Source organism: Barbus barbus (genome assembly GCF_936440315.1).
Source record: "Barbus barbus genome assembly, chromosome: 24".
Lineage (NCBI taxonomy): Eukaryota > Metazoa > Chordata > Actinopteri > Cypriniformes > Cyprinidae > Barbus > Barbus barbus.
Genome location: NC_136752.1, coordinates 23,172,563 through 23,191,217, shown reverse-complemented (window position 1 = coordinate 23,191,217; position 18,655 = coordinate 23,172,563). Strand labels below are relative to the sequence as shown.

The following is an 18,655-nucleotide window of genomic DNA, read 5'->3' as shown; positions in this document are numbered from 1 at the left end:
ATGGGCCGGTTGTCCCACTAGCCTTTGAGCCGCACACACCAGCTGCTCTGTCTCCTCTTGCCAGTCCATCCCACTTTCTGCTCAAGTTACCAGAGATAACACAGCACAGAGGAATCTGTCCTCCTACCCCTCTCTCTCACTTGGTCCCGGGCCCCTGAGATAGAGCACTAAGTGGGGACTTTTAGTGATATCAGGGGGTGTGCAGTTTGGACAGTAACCCAAGCCAGTTCAAACAGCCCAAATATATCCACTCTGTGGTTTATATCCACAGTCACTCTGTGGTTGGGGATCGAGTGGGCATCTGGATAAAGACTGGCGCTAGAGTAAAGGCCAAAGAATAACAGAAGGAAAGAAAGTTTATAATCTTTGTTTTATCTTTGTCTGGGATGAACTTCACTTTGGGATTTAAACCAGCGATGGGAGACTCAAGTTCAGTGGAGAACTTAGAGAAACAGCTCATTTGCCCCATATGTCTGGAGATATTCACCAAGCCTGTGGTCATCTTACCCTGCCAGCATAATCTCTGCAGGAAGTGTGCCAATGATGTTTACCAGGTATCGGTTCATTCCTAATATAGTGTGGAAGTGTACTGTTTTTCAGGTTGAACAATCATTCTCTTTGCAGCATCCAGAAACTTCATTAACATAGAACTGTTCAGTTTGTAGTCCTAAAACCTGGAAGATAATCAACATTTTCAAGCCATCCATTCCCTCTAGAATTCATAATGTTTTTTTGGAATAGCAGTTTAGCTTTTATGAGTAAAATAAGTTCTGTGGTTAAAATAACTTGAAGAGAGTTTCACATTTTGTTCTACAACATATGTTTCCTCAGATTAGCTTAAATGTAATTGCTTACAACAAATACAGCAACCATAACAAACTACATCTACCATAAGGATGTAAGTTCTTATGAATTGTGCAACTGTTGCATTCATCATGTACAAACTTGTTAGCATCAGGTTTTTAAAAATGATTAAGACATTCCGTGAAGGTATTGAGAACAGCATGATTGCATAGTGGTACAAACAGCAAAATCTGTCCGTTAACATGAACCGTCCGCTGCACAGCCAAACAAATCCAAGAACCTAACCGGGACTAGCTGTATGTTGACACGGAACGAATGTTGATAATAGTTATCGTATGCCCTGTTTGGGCTTTATTTGGGTTTATTAAACTTACTGAAGCTATTTTTAGAAGCTCTACATACAATATTTCTCAACCTAATTTACTTTAAAAGGCATTTTATGAGCTGAATTCTGAATTGTGAGAATGAAACATGACCTCAGAGGCCCACAGCAACTGTCAAATAGAGATTAATGATCCATTTAGCCGTTCTTATTTATGCCAAATCTCTTTTACCTTGCTCCTCTGAGGATATGACATCTCATCATCAAGAAGTTGTTCAGCTTTCAATGGAGCCATTAATATTCCCTCTGAGTGGAGTGGATGCCATTGGGCCAGACTTTAACATGATTGAGCGCTGCTATCCATCCATCCATAATAATTTGCATCTTTTACTTTCAACAATTACCCGAAGACAACTGACAGACAAATTATAGTTTGCTGGGCAGAAGTGTCCATTCGTTCACCCATTAATTGGCCACAAGTATTGCCTTTAACAGCAGGCCTGCTCTTTTCTTTATTACATAACAATATAAGTTTATTTTATTATTAACTACTTTTTTTTATTTCATATTTTATCCTTCAATGGTTCAGGCCTCCAACCCTCTTTGGCAAACCCGGGGCCCTGTATCTACAGGGGGACGTTTCCGCTGCCCATCTTGTCGTCACGAGGTGGTATTGGACCGGCACGGTGTATATGGCCTTCAGAGGAACCTGCTAGTGGAGAATATCATTGATATCTACCAATCAGAATCTACCAGGTTAGTTTCAAATTGGATGCCTCTCCAAAGCGCTGTTTTCTGGACCTGTTCCACACACAGAGAACAAGCATTTCTGTTCTGGAAGAGCTGATATGAATGAAAAGCTATTTGTTGTACATACTTCAAAGCAGTCTTCTCTGTATAGAGATCCAGCAATGCCCTGAGCTCCACAAAAAGACACTGTATGCCAACAGATTTTAATTGTGTTTCAAAAGTCTTGTGACACACCACTACCCGACACTTGTTCTGTTTCATCAATGAGGCTTAAATTCTGTGTAGTGACACAAATATGTGATTTATCCGTGTGTGGGAGATTTTCTGCCACGTCACGTAAACGCAACATAGACATGGGACCTGAGGCTCTGGTGACTGCTCCAATCCTTTGCCAAACCACTAAATATAACTAGGACGCTTTATCCCTGTGGCAATAAACAATGTGTCATGAGACCTTCCATGAAAAATATACGTAATTGGGTATAATAAGATAGATAGACTTTGAGGTCTTTTGTAACAAACGCTCAGGTGCTTTTCATGAATACGTAATGTTACATGGTTATTAGGGTCTTTGACAAAAAGCAGGTCACCTGAATGTAGAGGTTGTTTCAAAGACACAAAAGATCAAGTGTGCGTGTATTATACAACTCTATATTTATAAGAAAAATTTAAATAGTATTGAAATTAAAAGTGACTGTATTTCCTTATTTAATATACCTTCCCCGTACATTATTTTAAAGAAAAATAGTTTGTCTTTGCAAACTTTCATCTAACCCGTTCTTTCTTTCTTTCTTTCTTTCTTTCTTTCTTTCTTTCTTTCTTTCTTTCTTTCTTTCTTTCTTTGTATTCTGATCTCAGCTATGTCTTGTCTTCTTTTTAAGTATAAATCATTTGAGGAAAATGCCCATGGGCTAAGAAAAATAAATCTTATGCTATTTTAAGTAAATCTGTTTTGGTTTATCATTGTTATTCATTAAAAACAAGACAAAAATGCTTATTTTACAAATATTATTGTAAATAGGCTCTGTTCTAGTATGAATTTTCCCTTCACTTTTTTATTTATTTAGGTTTCACTCTGAAATACATTACATTTTAGAAGTAAAATGTCTTATATTTATATATTTTAAGGTATTTCAAGAATATTTTCAGACATAATTTTTTATTAAATATATATTATAAAAAATATAATTTATATCCAAAAATATATCCATAAGATTTACGTTTTGAGATCACTTAAAATGGTTTTCTATATAACTGCCTTGTCAGCAGATACCCACTGGATGGCAGTCTTTCATAAACAGTCTTTATTTTGAACCAGCCTGCTGCCAACACAATGCACATACAAACCATCTCTTTCCACTTGACAAGACAGATGCTTGTTGAAAAGCTCTGTGTGAGTAATGTATTCATTTTAGGACAGAATATCATATTAGTTGCATCAATCACTTTTAAATGCAGTATCTGGTGTAAATGCCTTTAACATCAAATTTTTGCATCTGCTCCCTTTATAGTGAGTCACCTCAGGGGAAGTGATATTGTACCTCTTCAGTCACAAAGAAAGAATGCTGGTTGTGTGTAGTTTATCACTGCATACACATTTAGACGGGTATAAGAATGTCATTCGCCATTCCAAGTTGAATTGTGAATGCCTTTTAAAATTTGAATTTCAATTGAGGTAGCCAAAAGGACGTGGAATTCTAATTCAGATTTTAGGTCATTAAAAAATTACTGTAGTTTTATATATAGTTTATATGTGGTATGACGTAACCTTTACATCATACCATAAATCTATTTCTGTTTTGACTCTACAGGCCACTCCTGCCCAAAACAGAGCAACAGCAGCTGATGTGTGACCAGCATGAAGAGGAGAAGATCAACATCTACTGCCTCACCTGTGAGACACCAACATGCTCCATGTGCAAAGTGTTCGGGGCTCACAAGGACTGTGATGTGGCTCCGCTGCCAGACGTCTACAAGAGACAGAAGGTAGAGGATTCGTACAGTGTCTTCATCAACCAGACAATTTTGTTTTACTTTGTTTGTTTGGTGTAAATGACCTCAGAAAAAAATCACAGGCTGCTCAGAGGCTGTGGTTTTTGACGCTGTGAACCAGACAGATGTGTGTATAACACATTGCCCAGCAGGTTTCACACATTTCAAGGAGCTCAATCTCACCTAACTTCTCTAGCATCAACACCCACCCACGTGAACACATATACAGACCACCAGCAGCCCTGGCTTCTGCCTTAACCAACAGCTGCCTTATCTAGACTGTCCTTCCTTTTTCAGATTCAACAAACAAGATTTTTACATTTTCAAAAGAGATTAATCATGTAAATTATTCAAAGTCAAGTTTAAAGGAATAGTTCATCCAAAAATAAAAATGTACTCATCCTCAGGCCACCCAGTATGTTTCTTCATCTGAACCGATTTGGAGCAATTTAGCATTACGTTACTTGCTCACCAATGGATCCTCTGTAGTGAATGGGTGCCAGACGTCTGATAAATACATCACAATAATCTGCAAGTAATCCACACAACTCCAGTCCATCAATTAACTTGTGAAGCTGCGTGTTTGCAGGAAACAAATCCATTATTAAGATATTTTTAGTTTCAAACCATTGCTTCCGGCTAAACATGAGTCCTCTCTCCAAAATATAGCTTTTTCCAGTGAAAAGCTAATCTCATCTGAAGCAGGAGAGAAATCTATGCATGACTGTTTACAAGTGAAAACTGTCTAAAACAGTTTTAAATAGATATATCAGTGGATTTTGAAGTAAGAGGACAGTAGGGGATGAACGTTTTCACTTGAGGAAGTGTTATTTTGAATTATGGACTTGTAAGTTGAAATGCCTTGATGGATTTGCTTCATATAAACATGCAGCTTTTTGTTTTATAAGACATTAATTGATGGACTGGAGTCATGTGGATTACTTGTGGATTATTGTGATGTTTTTATCCACTGTTTGAACTCTCATTCTGACGGCACCCATTCACTGCAGAGGATCCATTGGCGACTAAGTGATGTAATGTTACATTTTTCCAGACCTGTTCCAATGAAAAAACAAAATCATCTACATCTTGGATAGCCTAAGGTTTTTATGGGGTGAAACTATTCCTTTAAAAGAGTCCTCCCCCCTCTCTATGAAATTCAATCAAACTACAGTATTAATAACACACTTATCAACAAACCACACAATCTGAGGTGTCATTCACGTCTGTAGCACAAATGATGCGGGGTGAATCACGTTTAATCCTCAGGGTTAAAAGTTTTTTGACATCACTAACCCTAAGTGTAAGCAATTGCAATGAGTTTTAGGAAGCACCAATAATTACACGTCACAGAACAGACAATATGTCTTAAAATAGGTCCAAGATACTTATGTGTAAGAAAATAGACCAGGTGAAATTAACAGGACAAATGCGTTTCATGATGCACAAAAAACATGTAGCATCACAGTAACTTTCTCACTTTCCGATGCATTCTTGACCTCATGGTATTGAGATCTTGACCTCCTGCACCTCTTGTGGTATGGCTAGTAATGAAGGTCTTCGTACCAGGGTGCAACTGGCCCTGAGAAATGAGTCACTCCTCCCTGTTGTGTTTGAGTCATTGCAGCTTCTTCTGGTCTTTACTTTTTTGTCTCTCATTTTTGTCCTCCGTAACTGCCTGTTCTCAGCTCTCTCGCTCCCTTCAGCAACTACCAGATGAACAATGACTAAACCTACCAGCCTTTCCCAATAGAAAACCATGTGCATGGTGGACACCATATGTTGATCTGTTATTTGCAGCATTCCTATGCTGAAGGTCAGTTCTCATTGAAGGAAATAGGTACTTCTTACAGTACATCTCCTTCTGTGGCTCTTGATTTTTTGAGGTACTGTACCTGAATGATGTAACGCTCCAGGGTCGTAGGGTGGCTGATGCCCGAACCGGGTCCCAAAGAGCCATAATCTCTGCCAGGTGGCTATGATGACATTTTCTCTTTTAGTCATGGCCCACTATAAACAGTGAATCACTCATTTCAAATGCAAATCATCAAAGTTTGATCAGTCATGACTGGTAACATTCTTACAATCTCTGTCTTTAGTTCACATGCTGTTCTCTTGTTTGTAAGTGTGGTTCTCACAAGTGGCATAGCCAAGTCTGACATGGCTTTCTTGTGAAAGATTACAAGTTGAGCGCATTGGTCATTTGTGTTGTCTTTTTTTCTTTTTATGAGGTCCTGTCACATTTAGGTATGTTCTACTCTGTTTTGTCTCAGACAGAGCTAAGTGATGCCATAGCCATCTTGGTGGCCGGAAATGACAGAACGCAGGCCCTGATCTCACAGATGGAGGATATTTGTAAGACAGTCAAGGTGAGAAAGAAATGGTACACTAAACCACAACAATTATGATATTGTGTGAAAGGACTTGGTGATATATTGAATATTCATAATATAGTCATTATATTTATTGCATTAAATATTTTGAGTCTGCTTGGCTGCAATGGCTCTTAAGTTATAATGATGGATCCTCTGATTCACAATTTTTAGCCATTTCAGACCAAATACATAGATTACATCAACATATATATCAAATACAGTCCAGAGTCAAGCCAAGTCAAGCATCATTTTAAAGCACATGTTCGTCACATCTGTAGTTGGTCCAAAGTGCTTGAATATGAAATAGAATCAGAAAAAGAGAAGGAAGTATACAATCAATCAAAGTAAATATACATACAATACATCCATCAATCCATCTAAAACACAACTAGAGGATAATTTTGGGATCAAAATTGAGGAATTAGTTTTTTTTTTTTTTTTTTAGGAAATATAATTTTTATTCAGCAAGGATACATTAAACTTATCAAAAAAGACACAAAATGACATAATGTTACAGAAGACTTATATTTGAAATAAATGCTACTCTTTTGAACTTTCTATTCATTCTTTCTATTTTATTCTGTGTGTGTATATGTATATGTACGTACATATATGTGTATTTTATTTTGCTCAGCCTTAGCCAATGATGATAAAATATTATATTTAAAAATTGTAAATAGTCTAACCTTTCAAAAAATATTTAAATATATTTTAGAAGCTATTGGTGATTTAAATGTAACACTTAATTAAAACTAAAACAGTCACTGGTAATCCTTTGTAGGAAAATGGTCACCGGCAGATGCAGTACATCTCGGATAAGTTTGGTGAACTTTACGCCATCCTAGAAGACCGCAAAAGGGAACTAATAGAGACTGTCGGCCGTGAGCAGGACCAAAAACTGGGCCATGTGCGCTCCCTTATCCGTCGCCACGGAGATCACTTGGAGATGTCCGTCAAACTTGTAGAAACAGCTATCCAGTCCATGGAAGAACCTCAAATGGCTTTGTTCCTGCAGGTACAACAAGTACTCCTCCATGGCACTGGTGCCATGATGCCAGGAGTAGTTATTACACTCTTACAAAATTAAGGATTCAAAAAGGCAGTGATATGGCTAGGAACTATACTCTCATTCCGGCGTAATAATCAAGGAACTTTGCTGCCGTACCATGGGTGCAGCAGGCGGAGTGATATTACGCAATGCCTGAAAGTAGTCTCCAGCTATATCATAACTAGTTACCTAGCTCGGGACATAATATCATATCACAATATCATTGCGCCTGCTGCACCCATGGTAAGGCAGCAAAGTTCTTTGATTATTACACCGGAATGATATAGTTCCTAGCCATATCGGCCTAGAAAATTGCAACTTTTCATTTTCCGTCAGTCTTAGTACACAATGTAACTACAGAAGAGTCAAGTTATAAATAGGAAAAATGTAGAAACTCTTTGGTCATTTTTGTGCAAGATGCTAACGGTCTAATCAGATTCTATGATCTATGCTAAGCTACGCTAAAAATGCTACCGCCAGACCCGGAGATCGGCTGAATGGATTCGAAAATGAAAAGCCCTTTCCACCACCAATTAGGGGAAGTCGTGGCCTAATGGTCAGAGAGTTGGACTCGTAATCCAAAGGTTGCGGGTTCGAGTCTCGGGCCGGCAGGAATTGTAGGTGGGGGGAGTGAATGTACAGCGCTTTCTCCACCCTCAATACCACGACTGAGGTGCCCTTGAGCAAGGCACTGAACCCCCAACTGCTCCCCGGGCGCTGCAGCATAAAATGGCTGCCCACTGCTCCGGGTGTATGTTCACGGTGTGTGTGTGTTCACTGCTGTGTGTGTGCACGTTGGATGGGTTAAATGCAGAGCACGAATTCCGAGTATGGGTCACCATACTTGGCAGTATGTCACTTCACCAATGTGCAGCATCCACGGCAGCCATATTGCGCCAGAACGCCCACCACACACCAGCTTATTGGTGGAGAGGAGAGAGAGTGATGAAGCCAATCAGTGTATGGGGATGATTAGGAGGCCATGATGGTCAGAGGCCAATGGGGAAATTTGGCCAGGATGCCGGGGTTACACCCCTACTCTTTTTCGAAGGACATCCTGGGATTTTTAATGACCACAGAGAGTCAGGACCTCGGTTTAACGTCTCATCCGAAGGACGGACGAACAACCGCCCAATAAAGCATTACAATAGTCTAACCTTGAGGTCATAAACGCATGAATTAGCATTTCTGCATTTGACGTTGAGAGCATAGGTTGCAAATCACTATCTGTGTTTCTGAAATGAATGAGGGTGCTTGCCATCTTCTATTCTGACATATCATATTTTGTCCAGTCCATAGTTATAATTATCACAATGTCATTGCGATTTCGGGAGAATATGCGGCTGTCACTTCCGAAAGTTTGTTGCAAGTACGCCACATTGGTCCTCTTAGCAGCATGAAAAACTAATCTTTTATTCAAATTCTGAATGGAGAATAGGCTATAGCTATACAGCAAAGAAAGCACACAAAGTGCGCTTCCTTAAAAAGCTGTCAGTCATTTCAGTTTATCGCAATCTCTAATTCCGCTATAATCAATGAATCTGTCAACACAGCACAATTAATCTCTTGTTTACATCACCTACACTTTGTTCTTTATAATCAGAGGATTCATGTCGCGAGCTTCCAGAACTCTGGACTGAACAAGAACACTCGGGCTCTGAGCGGTGAGTGAATTCTGACTCACTAAAACTCCTCTGATTGGCCATTGCGTTATAGAAATCAACAGATAGGTCTCTGATTTGCTACAATGTACAACGCCCGCAAAAACAGAGCGCAAACACAAATACACATTTGATTCTGACCTGAGGCAGTTGCCGGTAACTTTCGTTTTGTTGTTTATGTTGTTTAGTTGCTTCTTTCCTGAGTCTTGAACTGCTTACATACGTTTTCCTTAAATCATCCTGGCGACCCATTTTTTAAGTCTTGAGACCCACCTGAGGGTCGCGACCCAGGGTTTGAAAACCACTGTTCTAGGTTATTACATGTGGGGTTTATAGGTCCGATAATTAACACCTCTGTTTTTTCAGAATTTAGCAGTAAGAAGTTATTCGTCATCCAGTTTTTTATATCGACTATGCATTCCGTTAGTTTCTCAATTTAGTGTGTTTCACCGGGCCGTGAAGAAATATAGTGCTGAGTATCATCAGCATAACAGTGAAAGCTAACAACATGTCTCCTGATAATATCTCCCAAGGGTAACATGTAAAGCTTGAAAAGTAACGGCCCTAGTACTGAGCCTTGAGGTACTCCATACTGCACTTGTGATCGATATGATACCTCTTCATTCACTGCTACGAACTGATGGCGGTCAGATAAGTACAATTTGAACCATGCTAAGGTACTTCCACTAATGCCAACAAAGTGTTCTAGCCTATTTAAAAGAATGTTGTGGTCGATAGTGTTGAACGCAGCGCTAAGATCCAGTAGAACTAATAAAGAGGTACAACCACGATCAGATGATAGTCTCAGTACTATGATACGGTCTAAATCCTGACTGGAATTCCTCACAGATACCATTTTTCTCTAAGAAGGAATATAATTTTAGGATACTACCTTTTCTAGTATCTTTGACAGAAAAGGGAGATTTGAGATCGGTCTGTAATTAACTAGATCTTTGGGGTCAAGTTGTGGTTTTTTAATGAGAGGCTTAATAACAGCCAATTTGAAGGTTTTTGGGACATATCCTAATGACAATGATGAATTAATAATAGCCAAAAGAGGATCTATGACTTCTGGAAGCAGCTCTTTTAATAGTTTAGATGGAATAGGATCTAACATACATGTTGTTGGTTTAGATGATTTAACATGTTTATACAATTCTATGCGTCGTCAAATTATGTCGCTTAGCGTTTAGAAGTATTTGGTCTGTGTTGCATTCATATTTAATTCGAACTGCACCAGAGTTTGTTTGGAAGCGGACCGAGACCTATCTTTTTGTGTATCACTTAGAAAAGTAGCACACATTTCCTTAACAAGCCGCATGATTTGAGCTATCATTTATATATGATGTTTTATTAACAAAGTTTGGGAGGAGCACGTCAGATACTTAGCCTAATTAACACAGGAGGTTCGCACTCAAGTTAATCAATGCACGGCTATAAATACAGCTGACATACCTCTATTCATTCGACGGTTAATCAGCATCCCTCCACCACCCCTTCTCCACTCAAGAGGTATCACTAGAGTTCTCATCACACTATGGGGGGGTACTCTGGGTTCGGGCCATTCCTGAGCCTGGAACCCTTCCCCGGGACAGCCCGCCAAATACGCATTACTTTACTCGTGCTAAATATATGTAAGTGTGAACTCGTGAACTGAATAGTACACTAAAGCTGAATACTTAAAAGTATCTAGATTTTCAGCATCAAAGTAGTTCGCAAAGCTATTACCGTGTCTCGAATGGTCACTTTCTATGTCTAACTTGCTCAAACCTCTGGTGGCAGTGATCGATAGCAGTACAGGTGCTTGTGAACATCTGACGTGGTCTTATTGAGCTATGTGGAGCTAATGCTGCAACACCTCACCGGGGATGCTGGCAGCAGAGCTTGTCGCTTTTAGAGCCCCTCCAGAGAGGCTTGATGCAAATGATCCAGCCTTTACATATGCTGTTTGCTGATTGACACCGGGCCTGTTGCTACATTTCAAGCATCCTTTAATGACAACGCCCTGGGGGGGCTGATATTGATTAGCAGAACCTCACGCAGCTGGAGACCCCTGTCCTTTGACTAGTGGCTCAAACGGTCAATACTTCACCACGGCCTGCAGAAAGAGACTTTAAACGAAGATGATGGAGAGGTGTAATTGTTTTTTGAAACAGCTTTCAATATAAAGTGCAGCACTGCTATTTTTTAACTAGCACTTCTCAACGCAAACAGAGTGTCAAAATAAGCTGCATAAAAAGTGCCAGTGATTTAGTATGTACCCTTTTTTGTGTACGCAGTGAAACTCTGATGAAGAGGACTGCAGGTTTTATGTTTTAAGCTGCTGCTAGTCCTAAAATGAGTGTTCTTCTTTGCTGTGTTCACAGAGTGCAAAGGAAGTGTTCAAGAAGTAAGTCAGCTGTGAGTGATGTGTTTAAGAGTGTCTTAAAGGGATAGTTCACACAAAAAATAATTTTCCCATCCTTACGTCATTCCAAACCTGTGACTTTCTTAATGACAGAATTTTTTTAATTTTTATGTGAACTGCCCCTTTAAACTAAACCATATTCAGCATGTGTGCTTCATCAATAACTGATGCCTCCTAAAGACTAACAATCATGATTAATAACCTCACAGGCAATGACTAAACCAACTTCCCACCCAAACAACCCACTGTATTATGCATTGCTTCATAACTTTCATCTGCCTCAGTATTGTGGGAAATATTCTGTATTGTAGGTTTTGAAATCCCTTATGCAACAATAATTTATTTTCTGCTCACTTCTGAATTTAGTTGAGCTCCAAATGCTTATTGTGTAGACTCATTGAACAGGTTTTGTGAATAAATTCATAATTTCACTGAATTGAAACATTTCACTAACCCTCCTAATTTTGAGGTTGGTTGGATATTTTTGAAAGGCTCCTCTAATGCTCAACTGTCTGCATTTTTTGATAAACAAAAAAAAATGATCATAAAAATGTTTTAGAAACAAATGTCTTTACTGTCACTTTTGACGCATTAATCTAATGCGTCCTTGCTGAATAAAAGTATTAATTAAAAAAAGAAAATAAATAAAATCAAATAACAAAGAAAAGAAAAATATACAAACTCTGTATATTTTTTATACTGTAGTGTATGTCAAAAGAAATTGAAGACTAAAATACAATATCCCTCACTGATAGGTATTGGGCTTTTTAAGGATTTATTCCATATTTGACCCCTTTTAACCGAGCTATTTTTCTCTGACAGTCTTTCCAATATATCACTGTTGACTAGTTAATATTTACTCTTATCATGACCTTGACAAGCAATATTTCAACTCTGTTACAGGAAAAATCAATGCAGATTTATACATATGTATGTGTGTGTGTGTGTATACAGTGCCCTCCATAAGTATTGGAACAGTAAAGACAAAATTGCTCTGTTGGCTGTGGAGTCAAGACATTTGCAAATATGATTAAAAGATGAATATGAGACAAAATTACAGAATGTCACATTTTATTATTAGCTGTTTCAACACATAGATGTTTTACCAAATAAAAAGAACTGCACTTTTAGAGTTCATCCCACTCAATGATGTGAGCATAAGTATTGGGACAGTTGAACATAAGGCAGATGTAAGAGATTAAAAGCTATTATTTAGTTGCAGATCCCTTGTGCACAATCACAGCAGTGAGTCTGTGACCCATAGACATCACCAGACTCTTGGTCTCATCCTTTGAAATACTTTTCCCAGCCTTTAATGCAGCCAATTCAAATTGTTGCTTTTTTGGGGAGTTTCTGCCTTTACTCTCCTCTTCAGCTGGTGAAATTCATGTTCAGTCGGATTTAAATCTGGAGATTGACTTGGGCAATCTAAGACTTTCCATTTCTTTGCCCTTATAAATTCCTTGACTGAACTGGCAGGGTGTTTTGGGTCATTGTCCTGATGCAATATGAAGCACTTCCCAATGAATCTGGTGGCATTTTCTTGAATATTGGTGGCAAGATGGTTTTGTACCCTTCCAAATTCATTCTGCTACTGTCATCATACATTAAGTCATCAGTAAATTTGAGAGGGCCTGTTCCAGAGGCAGTCATGCATGCCCATGCCATGACACCACCTCCACCATGCTTTACAGATGAGGCTGTATACTTGGGATCATTTGCAGTTCCCTTTTTTCTCCACATTTTTGGTTTCCCATCATTTAGATAAAGTCTCATCGGTCCATAAACACGGTTCCAAAACTCTTCTGGCTCACCTTCGTGCTTTTTTGCAAACTCTAATCTTGCCTTTCTATTTTTGGTGCTGGTCAGAGGTTTGCATCTTGCTGTGTAGCATCTGTAATTCTGTGTCAAAGTCTCCTGAGGACAGTAGATTGTCAGAGCATCACCCCAGCTTTCTGGAAGTTGTTGTTGATTTTACAGACACATCTTTTAGGGTTCATTTTCACAGCTTTTATGATTTGTCTGTCATCAACTACTGTTGTTTTTTCAGCTGATCAGGTAGTTGTTGGTTGCTGGTGTCGTTGGTGGTTTCCAAACTGTTGATTTCTCCATGCCTTTGTTTTTGCTATAGCTCTAATTGTCTTCCTCTTTTCTTTTAGCATCCAAATTGCTTGCTTTTCTCTCAAAGTCAGCTCCCTCATCTTCATCCTGGTTTGTGTGTGTCATCATCGAATGAAAGATTCAGAATACAGAAGTAATGGATATAACTGAAGAATTGATATATTCTTCAGTTAATATATGCTTTTAATATCTGAAGAATTAATGCAACAGGACACAGAAATGATCTGATGACTTAGAAAGACCTGTGAGGCAACTGTTCCAATACTTATGCTCACATCAGATAGAGGGATGAACTCTAAAAGTGCTGAACTTCTTAGCTGGTAAAACATCTATGAGTTGAATCACCCAATAATAAAATGTGACATTCTGTAGTTTTGTCTCATATTCATCTTTTAATCATATTTGTAAATGTCTTGACTCCACAGCCAACAGAGCAATTTTGTCTTTACTGTTCCAATACTTTTGGAGGGCACTGTATATTTATTTATATATATATATATATGTATATATATATATATATATATATATATATATATATATATATGGGTAGTTGTCGTATCAGTGTGTCCTATGGTGTGACACCAAAAATGTAAAAAAATTATTAAATAACCTCTAACATTGAAGATAAACCTCTTTCATGCTATTTGTAACTCTAAGAATGAAGATACATTTTTCTCATTTTATTTGTATGTTAAGTTTTCACACCATAGGACACAGTCCAGTTTTTATTTGTGAACTACCCATATACAAAAATATAATTTTTCTTTCAAACTGTAAATGTCATTTTTTGAGGCACATTTATCTATTCAAATTATAGCTATAAATATTGGTGGTAATAGTTGAAGAATCAGCTATTGGAAAAACTTAATAGTTGAGCACAAATCTGAATGTTATGGAGTTCTCCCTTGTAGTCACTGGTTTACTGGTTTCTTTGGTAACTGTGAGCCTGACAAGGGGAAATGTGTTTTGAAAGTTGAAAGTTCAGCATTAACTTTATAGCATGCAGTGCTGGGTAGTAACTGATTATATGTAATCTGGATTATGTAATCAGATTCCAAAACTAAGAATTTGTAATTAGATTATATTGCATTTTAAAATGCTCATAATCAGATTACAGTTATATTTTAATGGATTACACTATTACAAATTATTCACATAATGGCAGTAAATTATTCAGAATTTATGAATTATGTCAACACATTACTGACTACAAATATCAACATGTAACATATTACAATTTGTAAGTAATCCACCCAGCTCTGATCACAGGTGTGTCCTTCTGTAAATGCAAGCTTTCCATTTATGCCGCTAGACAAACATGTTGCCTCCAAGAAGTAACTTTCTTGTTTGTAGAATGAAACTTTATGCAGTCTGTGCAATAACATATGCATCAACATTCATCACATTTTTCCCCAAACCTCTAAGTGTTTAGAAAAATGCTTACGCTTACAACACTGTCTAGCTGTGTCTTATATTTCATGCTTGCCTCCACCTGCGGAGACGTCGCATGATGTCTCGTGCACCTGCGTCACGAGCAGCCGCAGGGAGACGGAGGAACGGGACCTAACGTTATCCGTCACTTTTATATTTGTCCGAGTTCCGCCGTGACTTCACCGCTCTGTCCTTGACAGGATCACAGACACTGCCAAGGCTTCCAACATTGAGCGGACGGAGGCGGGCTACGAGAGCATGGCCCACTTCATCATCAACACGGAGGATGTGGCCGGCATGCTGAGAGGCATCGACTTCCAAACAGGTAACGGCTTCACAGGTATGACGACACCATCTTTGTCACATATACATTCATGTCTATTTGCATCTGTAAGTTGAAGTTGCGTTGCGGTATATTTAGAAAATGAAGCATGTACTTTTGCTGCAGGTGAAGATGGGGAAGACAGCGGTGATGAAGCCCCTGAAGACCTGACCACCTCACCTGGTCAGACTGGTGAATCAGGGAGACGCATATAAGTTATTTTTAAACCCAAGGTAAGTTTCAAAGAGCATGTTTCCTTAAAGGAACGGTTCACTCCAAAATGAAAATTCATTTAGTCACCTTGTTCCAAATCTGTCTGTCTTCTGTAGAATCAAACACCAATGGAGCCCAGTGACTTCTATTGTATGGACAAAAAAAAAAAGAAGTCCTTTAAGGGGTTTAGACTTTTCTTTGTACTTCTTTACGTTCTAACTTGTATTTATGCACATGATGGTCTGAAAACTATTTTGAACTGAACTCTAAAGCCTGCTGTATCATATTTGATACACCAATGTCTAAGGCCCCTAAATGATCCATACTTAGCCTTATTGTACACAATCTGTTACACACTTTCTGTCATCTGTTTATAGATTTTTAGCAAGTACAAGGCCTTTTAGTATAATTCTGAAAACATCCACCTTCTGGTGCATGTGTCTTTTAGCTGTAAAACCCTGCTGTGAAATCTACTGATTTTTATTAAGTAAATGTAAGAATAATTTGAATATTGTTAGTAATATTTAAAGATGAACACTTACTGGACTGAAGCAAGTCGGTTTACTTGATTATCCACAAGTTATTTCTTTTATAGAAAATTCCTGTTAAAATGTGAGTATCAAATATTATGCATCAGGTTTTTGAGTAAGGTTTTTAATTGCAAATCTCTCAATCATCATTGCGTCATATTATATGTCGTGCCCCCCACAATACAAACTACAGAGCTTTGATCATAAAATTAAACATTTAAATATCCTCTTACTAAGATATTATTTGGAGATAAAGAGTGATGACTGATTTATATATGTTTTATGGAAGTAGTCTGTTATTCTTTTTTGAAAATCTTATTGATTCACATTACAAGCTATCAGAATTTGGACTTACTTTTTGGCAATATAAATATCAGCAACAGCACCAAATTACATATTTTTGCTCAGTTTCGGCGTTACCCTTTTTAATCCTTAATTATGAGCTTCATATTCTCCTTTATCATAGTATACGAGGCATAAAAAACCTTATGTATCAAATGTGATACTTAACAAAAAAACATGCAAACCTTTTTAATTAAAAAAAGATTATTTCATATGTCAAACTTTACAGGGTTAAACTATTACTGTGCAGACGTCCCATCCTGATGACGTGATGATTCTTGGCAACATTGACACTCATTGTGTTATTGAGTACACTCATCTCCCAACAAACCCTATTAAATATTCGCTGACTAAAGCCTCTGTAAAGCCACCAGAAACACTCAGATCTGTTTTATTCTCTTTTATAGACATGAAATACTTTGGACATACTGTATGGGGACACTTAAGTCACACTTAAAAATGTAAAAACAGTTTAGGCCTTAGGTGTATATAACAAAAATAGGACATTATTTGAAAGAAATGTAGCAAAACATACTTTTGAAGTAAAAGATTTCACAAAAGTTTGTTTTAAATAATAAAACAGTAGAGGGTTGTTCAAAACTAAATGTATTAAATAAAATTTCAACATTAAGGGTCACCAAAGGATGTAGAGCTCCAAAATGAACAAAAAACATCTTAAAATTATTTCTTCAAAGAGAATCTTGTCAAAATGCATTGATTTAAATTTCAATATCTTCATCACTCTTTTCAAGCTTTCATATGGCTTTAGTGAACTAGAGTGCATAAGTAGACCAAATAGACTACATTTGGTGTGATTTATTATTTAGTTAGTTACTCAACAGCCCCTGATCACCATTCACTTTCATTATGTATTTTATCATTTTTGTTTATCTTCATAATGAAGTAAATCATATTTTGGACAACATGTGGGCGAGTAAACATACAAAACTTAGGAACCAAGGTGTAAAAGTTGTTTCTAAGAGGCATACTACAAACAGGGCTTAACTTGGAAAATAGCATTTGCTCAAAAGACATTTCCTGTTCTTTGAACGGTGGGTATCCTGTCTTGCAGGGGCATCCCCACCTGTGCATGCTTTCTTTAAATAACCGTTCCTTTTACTTCATTTTAAAGGTCAGAAACCTCGGTTAATCAGGGTAGCGAGCGCCAGGACAGCATGCAGCTTTCTCTCTGGTCCTTTAGTGATCTGATAGGACCGTGTGTCTGTACAGTAAGAGCAGTGTTGAAAACAGGGCTAAATCGCAGTGGCAGGCCCTCGGCTTCCGACGGTCCGTCCGCCCCCACCTGTGCTCGAGCCGTGAGTCTACATCTACCCATTACTTAATAACCACTCGTCTCTGTGCCACCAGCTAGGATATATGGCAGTGCAGATATATGACATGTGCTCACCTTGTCACTCGTGCTGTCAGCCCACTGATCAATTCATGGAGGGAAAGAGAGCGAGAGAGTCATTTGGTGAAGCAGGATTCGGTCTGGGTATGAGCTCAACAACACATGGAGTGCTTCCACTCGGAATGAGGATGGATATTATTTTGAGGACGTGGTGCGTCACAAGCTGACGTACCGGCCGTCGCGTAATTTAAAGATGTAATTCTTCCTAGAATAAGATTATTTTTTTGGGTGTCAGAAGCAGGATGGAGAGCCAATCTGCGGGATGAGACTTGTTTAACAGTTACTTGATCTTAATATATCATGTAGAGTTTCCTTTCTTCGTTTTATGCTTAAATGGCTTTAGATATGAAAAACAAACAGTTTACGTAACATGCAGTTTCGCACAATGGCACTTCCTAAGAAATGAGTGTTCAGTCAACATACATTCTTGCCAATGCAAAGCACACACTGTCCTCTCCCACTTGCCCCATTTATGACTAAAATAGACTCGGTGTAAGTGGAAGATTATAGAAGACTTAACTCATATATTGTATTTTTCATTTCCAGGGTATTTCCTGTGCTGACTTGAGAGAGACTATAAGGAGGAGGTTTTCTTTAATCCTTTCAACATGGCAAGAGCTTCTTTCATCTGGTATTTTGTGGTCGTAAAACTCTGAGCTATAGTTCAGTAAGAGGAATTAAACATTTCTTCATAGCTTCTACAGCCTGGATGTTTAAAACTGCTATTTTTTGGTCCTTTTTTATCTTAAAATGAGCTGAGAACTTAGGAAATCAGAAAACATTAGTGGTTTGTCCAAATATATATATATATATATGCAAATTACCATTCAAAGAGGTTAGTAATTTTTTAAAAATGTTTTTGAAAGTCTCTTATGCTCACCAAGATTGCATTTATTTGATTAAAAATACAGTAAAATTATCATATT

General features: G+C 38.0%; 1 protein-coding gene across 1 annotated transcript; it reads left to right on the top strand.

The window, feature by feature from the left end:
- Window positions 1-267: 267 nt before the first annotated feature.
- On the top strand, window positions 268-18,431 carry LOC306844305 (tripartite motif-containing protein 54-like). Its single transcript, XM_079376317.1, has 9 exons — window positions 268-554; window positions 1,716-1,882; window positions 3,688-3,862; window positions 6,142-6,237; window positions 7,025-7,258; window positions 11,319-11,341; window positions 15,112-15,236; window positions 15,360-15,466; window positions 18,276-18,431. Exons 1-8 carry the CDS (start codon window positions 387-389, stop codon window positions 15,446-15,448), a joined length of 1,077 nt encoding a protein of 358 aa, XP_079232443.1. The 5' UTR covers window positions 268-386; the 3' UTR covers window positions 15,449-15,466; window positions 18,276-18,431.
- Window positions 18,432-18,655: the final 224 nt, after the last annotated feature.

What these genes read in the sequence shown, in the direction of transcription:
- LOC306844305 (XM_079376317.1), top strand. Translation starts at nt 387, where the DNA reads ATGAACTTCACTTTGGGATTTAAACCAGCGATGGGAGACTCAAGTTCA. An exon ending in TACCAATCAGAATCTACCAG is followed by an intron (nt 1,883 to 3,687) that starts GTTAGTTTCAAA and finishes TTGACTCTACAG; the next exon opens with GCCACTCCTGCCCAAAACAG. An exon ending in GCAAAGGAAGTGTTCAAGAA is followed by an intron (nt 11,342 to 15,111) that starts GTAAGTCAGCTG and finishes TGTCCTTGACAG; the next exon opens with GATCACAGACACTGCCAAGG.